Source organism: Myotis lucifugus, unplaced genomic scaffold (assembly GCF_000147115.1).
Source record: "Myotis lucifugus unplaced genomic scaffold, Myoluc2.0 scaffold_1574, whole genome shotgun sequence".
Taxonomy (NCBI): Eukaryota; Metazoa; Chordata; class Mammalia; order Chiroptera; family Vespertilionidae; genus Myotis; species Myotis lucifugus.
The window spans coordinates 8,261-17,528 of record NW_005872622.1 but is presented as its reverse complement, the minus strand read 5'-3'; the positions used below and the strand labels follow the sequence as shown (position 1 = coordinate 17,528).

Genomic DNA, 9,268 nt, shown 5'->3' with positions numbered 1-9,268 from the left:
AATTCCATGCCGTAACCGGTTTGGCTCAGTGGATAGAACGTCGGCCTGCGGACTGAAAGGTCCTGGGTTCGATTCCGGTCAAGGGCATGTACCTTGGTTGCGGGCACATCTCCAGTAGGAGGTGTGCAGGAGGCAGCTGATCGATGTTTCACTCTCATCGATGTTTATAACTCTCTATCCCTCTCCCTTCCTCTCTGTAAAAAATCAATTAAAAAAAAAAAAATTCCAGGTTTGACTCAAGTTTGATACCTCTTCTCCTCCCATTGGTAATCAAACTAAAAAAAGTAGTCACAGGCTCTGTTTCTCTGCCACCTAAGAACCTGAAATTAAATCTCTTGCCTTTCACCTTGTTTTGTCTCTGACCCGGATCTACCATACTTTCTACATTTCTATTCTTGGTTATTAAAGCAAAGTGAAGCTTCATCTCTCTGAAATGAAGCAGGATAGGCTGACACCTTAAAACAGATGGTGAGCAAATCTGATGCCCAGAGGGAAAAACTTGCTCAGGTGCATAAACCCCAGCCTTCATAGCTCACTTTCTAGATCGGTGATTCAAATTAAAGGAGAAACTATTAGAAACCCACACAAAGAGGTATCTTGAGTTAAGTGAAGACAGCAGTGCTGAGAGTCTCCTGGTATTTACAGGGTAGCAATTATAGTTTTGCAAAAAAAAAAAACAAAAAAAAAACGGCCTTGGTGAGGCTCAGACGGCCCTGGTGAGGTTGAGACTACTCCAGTGAGGTTGGGACAAATAAAGGGGACCAGTATGGACTGATGAACATGGGTAGATACAGAAGCAGAGCAACATTGAACAGAATGTTAAACTACAGTGGGAAGCCTGGGGAGGGTTGGGGGGGGATTAAGAGACCAACTGAAGGACTTATATGCATGCATATAAGATTAACCAATGGACACAAGACACGGGGCGGGGGGTAGGGGTCAGGGGAATGTCAAGGGGGGGAAAAAAGGAGACATATGTAATACTATTTGTAATACTTTAAGAAATAAAAATTATTATTTAAAAAAAAAAAAAAAAATCTCATGGGGCCATTACAAGTGAGCTAAGACATTAACTGCACATGTAAATTACCCCATCAGAATATCAATTACTTTAGAAGACAATTATATCAATACACATTAACCCTTTGTGGTCCAATGTTATTTTTGGAATTCAAACAGTCTGGTCCAAATTAATTGATGGGATTGAATGTTGAACTTTTTAATGTTTATTGCTCGAGGGTGGACCTGCTCCTAGCGCCTGTTCTGTTGAGTCAGCCTCGAGGTTGGACCGAAAAGGGTTATGAATTGCATCATTTCAGTTTGTTAAAATGAAAAGTGGCCAATGGCAATTGAGTTCTACATGCCAGTTTCTAGGAAATGTTTATCTTTTAGAATCTACGAAACATGCATATAAAAGCACTAACCATTGCACCTCCAATGTCCCAACTACCTGTGGGGTCCTAAAGCCAGGCTACACAGCCAAATTACCGAGAAAACCCTGTTTAGGCCTGTCTATATACTCCAACTCCAGGGGCTGGGAAAAGGGATACAGACATTGTATTAAAGAAACCTCTCCAAATGGTTCTGTAGCTGGGAACTACTTTAAGGTTACAAACATTACGTTGCCGTCAGAAACAAAACCAACCTCCAAAGCAGTTGTATAACTTTATTCGACCGTTAGCATTAGTTCTCGTCCACGTTCACGGTCTGCAGACCTGCAGGAGAGGAGGCGTCACCTTTCACCCTGCGCCCTTCACAGCGGCATTAGTTCTCGTCCACGTTCACGGTCTGCAGACCTGCAGGAGAGGAGGCGTCACCTTCCGCCCTCGCCCTCCCCAGCGGCAGCTTGTGCAGCGGCATGAAACTTACTTTTGAAAGTGGTGACAGGCACATAGGTGACCAATGTGTACAGCTTGTTTGGTGAATCTTCATCCTCATTACGTTTTCTGGACAAACGTACCCGGATACGATATGGGACATTCCTAATAAGAAACAAACGTGTTGGTCAGGTCAACGCCCCCTATCATGACACAGGCACCAGGGGTCCTCAGACATCCTGTCCCCACTGCTGTCACAGGCTTCCAAGGCTCCGTCCTTTGTTCCAACCTGATAGGGAGCCGGCAGGACACCTGACCAATGTGGAAATGTGAGCCTAACTTGCCAGGTCCTCTCCCTCTGCCACCAGCACAGAAACTGGTGATGGGCTTGTCTAAAAGGTAAATCTGGAGAAACACCCCCCTCTGCAGGCTACACTGAATACGGGACTATGACATGCGCTTTCCCTGCCTCGGGCAGGCAGTCCACTCCTCTCATTGGTTGGAGGATGTGAAGTGTCCTGAAACCTGGGACTCTTGGCTTCTGACACCACTCCCCACTTATCCCAAAGGAGCCATCATTGGCGGCTCCTTTGTTAGATACATTTCTACTGAACTCGAACTGCTGGCCCACTGCAGGCTGCTCTCAGGGGTTGTCATCCCACTCAACCCCAACATTTCTGAAAAGCCACCCAGACACCACACCCTGCCCTACACCAGCTCATACCACCGCCTAGCCCCTACCACTTCACTGCCCTTAGCTAGGCCCACCTCCATGGTGGTACCTTCATCATCCTTCACAGCAAAAACACCCTCCTGCTTCTAAGCAGGGTTTCTTAACCTCAGCACTACTGACATTGGGGCTGGGTGTTTCTTTGTTGTGGAGGCTGCTGTGTGCATTCTAGGATGTTTCCAGAACCCTTGGCCTGTGTGCAACCCCACCAGTGATCACCAAATGTGTGCCTGGGGAGGGGAGGTAAAATTGCAAACCAGTGCTCCAGTGGCTTCTAGAGATAAAGCCAAACTCTTTCCCACGACCTACAAGACTCCCCATGATCTGCCTCCTGCCTAACTCTCCATCCTCATTCTGTCCTTCAAGTCACTTGTTTGACTTCCACCTTCATCAACCTGTTCCCAGATCACACCACATCTTTTTGTGCAACACTCCTACCAGCCCCTGCACTGCTGGACCCTCATTTGGGTCTCATTACAAATACCACATCCAAAGGCTTCTCTGCAGATACTAACCCCCTTTGAGTTACTGCTTCACTATTTTTTAATAATTCCACTAGAGGCCCAGTGCACAAAATTCGTGCATAGGTACGGTCCCTAGGCCTGGCCTGTGATCAGGGCCATCTCCCCCACCTCCACGTTCGCCACTGGGAGATCGGATCTGGCCGGCCGGGAGGAGGGACCAAGAGGTCAGCTGTTCTTGCCTACTCACCAGCCCCGCCCCCACCCACCCTCGGTTCCCTTTCGCCATCCGTCGATGGTGATGGGAGGAAAGAGACTGAGAGGTGGTCAGTGCTCCTCACAGTGACTGGTCAAGTGGTCGTTCAGCTATTAAGGTCAATTTGCATATTGCCCTTTTATTACATAGGACACGCATCAGTGATTACTGAGCTCATACACAGGGTGCAGAGCAAGTGGATCAGCTGGTGTAATTTTAACTCTTATAACACGTAACTTCCCACCTTATTCCTTTGGCCCAGACGGCTTTGTTGAGCCTGGTGTCAATGCGCACGTCTGGAGTCCCCATCTCCTTCATGGCAAATTTCCGGATCTCCTTGAGCGCCCGAGGGGCACGCTTCTTGAAACCCCTTAGATTCAAACATAAGTAAAAAATGAATTAAAGGAGCACAAAATTAAATTGCATGTCCTATTTTCATAAAAAACCTAAACCCAACTTTAACAAGGCAGAACAATCCTTTTTTCCACCAGCGCTAATGCCCAGCAACTGGTATAATAGGAGCTTCATCCCCACTTCCAGTGACGGAGGATAAGGCTCTGCGCATAACCCTTAAGGAATGCTAGCACATACAATGGCCCACCCTTTCCTGATAAGCAAAAGCGCTCCCAAACTCTATCCTGTCAAGAGGAATCTAAGAATGCCATTAGAACATGCTTGAACACAAAGCATACACTGTACCCCATAGGAATATGCTAAGTAGATTTGTCACAACTTCAGACACAGCATGTTTTTGGAGCCCACTCAGTACGAATTTAAGTTCCCTACCCTGGTCTGTGCTGAGAGCAGAGGCCTGCAATGCACAGAGCCCCTACCAAGTACCTGAGGTCGAGTCAACGCTACGGAGCTCTTGGGAGGTGCCAGGCACCGTCATTAACTCCTGACGGTCCCAGCTCTGAGCTTGCACCTTCTGTGTGCTGTTTAGATAAGGACACAGACATCCATTGAAATTTAATGTTTTTACTTAAAAACGTGAAAAAGCAACACTTTACTACAGGCGGAAATGGTCAAACATTTGTAGGCCAATCCAAGGGGGAGCAGAGAGAACAGTCTAAAGAGGTGCTGATGTTTCTGTCTCTCCCCCTTCCTCTCTGGAATAAAAATTTTAGCCCTGACCGGTTTGGCTCAGTGGATAGAGCGCCGGCCTGCAGACTGAAGGTTCCCAGGTTTGATTCCGGTCAAGGGCATGTACCTTGATTGCGGGCACATCCCCAGTGGGGGGTGTGCAGGAGGCAGCTGATCGATGTTTCTCTCTCATCGATGTTTCTCTCTCTCTCTCTCCCTTCCTCTCTGTAAAAAATCAATAAAATATATTTTTAAAAAAATTTTTTTAAGCCCTGACCGGTTTGGCTCAGTGGATAGAGTGTCAGCCTGCGGACTGAGGGGTCCAGGGTTCGATTCCAGTCAAGGGCATGTACCTTGGTTGCGGGCACATCCCCAGTAGGGGGTGTGCAGGAGGCAGCTGATCGATGTTTCTCTCTCATCGATGTTTCTAACTCTTTATCCATCTCCCTTCCTCTCTGTAAAAAATCAATAAAATATATTAAAAAAAAATTTTTTTTAAATAAAGTGTGTTCACTACGTGACTGTCAGAAGGGGCCCCACAATGGTTCACCTCTGTAACCCAACGGCGCCTAATAGTGCTCTTTCCTGTCAGGAGGCAAACGTATCGGATGCAGTAAGAGCAGCAAACGGAGCCTGTCACAGGGACTTCATTCTGCTCTAAACCTTCAATAATGTCCACGACCCACAAAAAACCCGGCTCTGCACGCCCCCACAGCCACTTGGCCATGTCTCCCCTGCTCCCTACTCCTCTCACCAGCTCCTGGTTATTTCTACAAGGTCACACCATTCACTTACATGCTTCACCACCTAGAAGCAAAAGGTGCCAGAGGCCACAACAGGGTGTGAGACGACCCCTGGAGTGCATCAGCTGGTGTCAAGTGTGACAAAAATGGACTCGGGAGAGAGCACTGGGACGGGCGGGGGGCTGGAGTGGGATGGCCACGGAGATGCGGGGCCACAGCTGAAGGTGCCCAGGCAGGGGTGCGCGAGGAAAGCATTTACGGGCGAGGGGCCGACACCAGCCAGCTTCCCTCAACCAGGACACAAAGTGGCCAGTCCATGAGGAACCACAGCAAGTACTTTGGGTTCCACTCTGGGTGGGATGGGAAGCCAGTGGAGGGTGAGGATACACCGGGGTTTGAGGAAGGGAACCAGGAGAGGGAGCTGCAAACTAACCCCCCGAGGGACAGAGAATGCCGCAGGGACCCGTGCGACGGGTCAGAGGAAGGGCAGAGCCAAGAGGACAAGCTCCTTTGCCAGTGAAACAGGAGGGCAGGAGTGGCCTGACCCAGGAGCCTGGCTGGGCCGTGTAGCCTGAGATGTAGACACCGGCCTACAGACAGAGGGACGGAGTCCTGGGACTCCACCAAGACGGAGAAGGAGCAGCTAGAGAAGGAACAGGGTTTGGTGCCACGCAGGCCTGGGCTTAGGGCTTTTGTAACAAAGCACAAAGTGCCGGAAAGACTCGCTCACCTGCAATGGCCCACCTCCACTTTCCAAGTCCTAGGACTGGGGTGGCCTGTAGAGCACCCCTTTTCACTCGCATATTTTAGCGTTTATGTCTAAATACGTGGTCTAACTGCCTGCAAGTGAGCTGGGAAGGCAGGACCTTTGGGTTCCCTGCTAAACCTGCAAGGGCCGCTGGCAGTGCCCATCACAAGAGCCTGGTGAGAATAAAGCTCAAAGTGAGGGAAGCGGTGGTGGCCGGCTGCGGTTCCTCAGAAGCAACATCAATGCGCAAAGGCCCCGATGTCTGCTCTGGAAGCCACCGAGACCCCAGGCAGGCCGGGGTGCCGCGCCGACAGCCGCCGGTGCCCACGAGCTGCACCTCTGAGCCCCTTGAAAAACGCGTCGTCCCAGCGAGGACGCCCATCCAGTACCTGGCGCCCCAGACGCAGATCCCCCTCCCTTTCGCCTCGGGTCACAGCCCGGCCAGCGCCCACGCCCGTCCTTGTGGGTCAGAACCAGCACAGCCCGGCCAGCGCCCACGTTCCGGAGGGCACGCCGCGCGGGTCCACTTCCCGAGCCGGGAGGCACTGAAAGGCCCGCTTTCTCTCGCGGCGCATCGCTCGCCTGCCCACGCCCGGGGGAGCCCAGGCCCCGCTCCGAGGGGGACGAGCCCCTCTGCTCCGGCCGCTCTCCCGGAGCCTCCCTCAACCTCGCTGTCCGCCGGCCCCTCCTGCGGGACTCGAACCCTCCAAACCGCATGCGGCCCATGGAGCACAGGCCGGGCTCCTGAAGAAGCTGCCCCGGCCCCGCCGGCCTTCCGGCCGCGCGCGCGGTACTCACACGCCGTGGATGCGCTTGTGGATGTTGATGGTGTACTCCCTGGTCACCACCTCGTTGATGGCGGAGCGGCCCTTCTTCTTCTCGCCCCCCTTCTTGGCGGGAGCCATCTAAAGCGAGGCGACAAGGAGGCTGAGCAGTGGGGCGTGCACGGCCACGTCCTCCCGCCCGCCCGCCCGCCCGCCGCCGGCGCCCAGAGCCCCAGGCCCGACAGAGCTAAGTCCGCCACCCCGCGGGGGCCGCTGCCCCAAGAGCCCCTCGCCGGCTCTAGGCCACCCTCTCCCAGGCTGCGAGCCCTCAGCGCCGGGCAGGCTACCGTCCCGGGACCTCGATGCCCCGGCCCCGCTCAGGAGAGCCCGCCGGCCCGGGCAGCGCCACTGCGGGCGAGGATGGAGGCCGATGGCTAAGGACACCGCGCGGACGTACTCACCGCGCCTGGCAAGTTAGAAAGAAAGAGCGCGGGGTATTGTGGGAGAGGGAACGCAGGGTCGCAAGTACAACTTCCGGGTCGCCTGGAGCGGGGCGGAGCCAGAGGCGGGGCAGTGACGTATGTGTGCGCCGGCAAAGCGAGCCGGCCTGGGCGACTTCCAGTCGGGGCCGGACGGGCGCATCCGGTCGGCGGCGCCGCGGGTGGCGCGTTCCAGAGTTGTCGGTAGCGGAGCCTGGCTTGGCGAGGAGGCAATGAAGGGCTGCCGCCTCTGCCTGGGCCGCGGGGACGGGGCAGGGCTCGGGAAGCGCGCTCCAGTGCGCCCGCCCCTCTTGGCCGCGTGGGGACTGCGGGCGGGGGCGGGGGCTGCGGCCCGCCCAGCGTCCGCGGGGGCGGAGCGGGGCCAGCGGACGGCGGGCTGGGGAGTGGGGCAGTTATGTGGTCGCAGTGGACGGGCGTGAGCAGAGCCAGGACGATGGGCAGGTCAAGGTGCCTGGCGACAGGCAACCCATTGTAGGGACCTCCCTCCTCCCCCCGTGACCCCTGACCTTTCCTCCCCAGAGGTAAAACCAGCAAAGTGTCCCCAGGGCTGACTGGGCCCAGCTGCACTGGGTAATGACCCCCCTGGCACTGACCAATCATGGAGACCATGTCCCTGAAAGGACACACCTGGAAAAAGCTGCTGACTGTTCTACTGAGATCTTCCCTGGGACCTCCCCTGAGGTCTCCACCCTAAAGCCCTAAGGCGGAGGACCCAGCGCCTCCCTCCAGGGAAGGGGACCCTGCCGCTTCCTCTCCCTCCCTCCCTGTCCCTCCAAGGGCCCTTCTTTTACCTCTACAGCTTGTTTCCTGAGCCCATATCTTTTAGGAATTGCTTCTACCTGTGATTTTCCAAATAAATGTTTTCCTACAGTTGGAGTCTTAGCTCTGAATTCTCTCCTAGCCAGAACCCAAGTACCGAGGTTGCTGAGCCCAGGTTCGGTCTGACCCTGCCTGTCAGACACCTGGAACTGTCCCACCACCTATAACACTATTGTCCTGGACTGTGGGGCCAAGGAGCGTTGTGTCCAGCCTGATGCTTGAATGTGAACAAAAAAGGGGGACCTGGTAGACCACCTAGCTCAGGGCCACTGCACGAGGGCTGGTCACGCAGTCCTGGGCAGGCATTGCTTCCTCAGCGGAGGGCAGCCTGCCTTGACGGAACCCTGGCCCTGGTTCTCCGGCATCGAGGGTGACATACTGCTAAAATGTCAGACCTTTCCAGACCCTCCCAGGCAGGCCGCTGCGGCAGACCACGCCAGCACAAAGCCTGCATTACTGCCCGCACACCATCTCTTCACCACGTCAAATGTTAGCTACGCTGTGCCAGCCACGGAGAAGGAGTGTGAGAGATGGTGGGGCTCTGAGGAGGCGCCCAGGTCATCCAGAGGCCCAGGAGCCAAGGAACGCTGTCACCAGCAGGATTCAGAGCCAACTGGCCCAGGAGCCGGGCCTCCTTGTTCCTGGTGAACTCAGGAGCCCACCCCTTAGCGCTTCTTAAGACAGGAAGGGTGGAAGCTAAAGTTTTTGAACCCTCACATGTCTGAAGGTACCTATTCAACTCCAATTTATTACTGTTTTGACTTGTATGGAATTCTAGGTTTAATGCATGTTGAAGGCGGTCTCCATTGCCTCCCTCACCCTGCCTCCGCCTCTTCTCAGGCTGAGGCAACTCTCACACCATAGTGACCTTCGGGATCCCTATGCCCCACCTGCAGATATCCTGCCCTTTCTAACAGGCTCCCAGCACCCAGGGGGAATTCAGCACCTAGAGGTGCCCCCTGGCATCATCCATAGGGGCAAGAAAGTATCACCTTAATCAGAAATCGGTGCCAGCTGCCTCAAGTTTCCAGGTAACGGGATAGAGGCTACTTGTTGAAGCAAATAGACCCCTCCTATGAAAATCTATAAAATGGGGGTTTGCAGCAGAAGAGGTGGCCTGGCAGGCAGGGGAGCCTAGGCTCTGGGGGGTGGGGGAGGCTGGCAGGCAGCGTTGGCATCATGGGGAGAGCAGTGCCTAGGAGTGGGCACTCCCAGCGAGAGGAGTCCACTGCATGCCAGCCCGGCCCCTACGAGCCCCCGCCACCACCGCCAACATGAAAGACGTGTGGATCCTGCTGGCAGGAGAACCTGGAGCTGGGAAGACATCTGGTCAGTGAAGAATTCCCA

At 54.3% G+C, this 9,268-nt stretch overlaps 1 protein-coding gene and 1 pseudogene across 3 annotated transcripts; one reads left to right on the top strand and one right to left on the bottom strand.

The window, feature by feature from the left end:
• Positions 1-1,648: 1,648 nt before the first annotated feature.
• On the bottom strand, positions 1,649-7,190 carry RPL31 (ribosomal protein L31). 3 transcript variants are annotated; one of them, XM_014449945.2, is made up of 5 exons: positions 7,064-7,190; positions 6,637-6,743; positions 3,509-3,634; positions 1,870-1,982; positions 1,649-1,796 (listed from the first exon to the last, which is right to left on the bottom strand). In XM_014449945.2, exons 2-5 carry the CDS (start codon positions 6,741-6,743, stop codon positions 1,765-1,767), a joined length of 378 nt encoding a protein of 125 aa, XP_014305431.1. In that variant the 5' UTR covers positions 7,064-7,190; the 3' UTR covers positions 1,649-1,764. The 3 variants fall into 3 exon arrangements, with proteins under 3 accessions (XP_014305431.1, XP_006107980.1, XP_014305433.1); XM_006107918.3 differs by lacking the exon at positions 7,064-7,190 and adding an exon at positions 6,961-6,979; XM_014449947.2 differs by lacking the exon at positions 7,064-7,190 and adding an exon at positions 6,950-6,970.
• Positions 7,191-9,195: 2,005 nt separating this feature from the next.
• Positions 9,196-9,268, top strand: part of LOC102440278 — a 2,551-nt pseudogene continuing 2,478 nt past the window's right edge.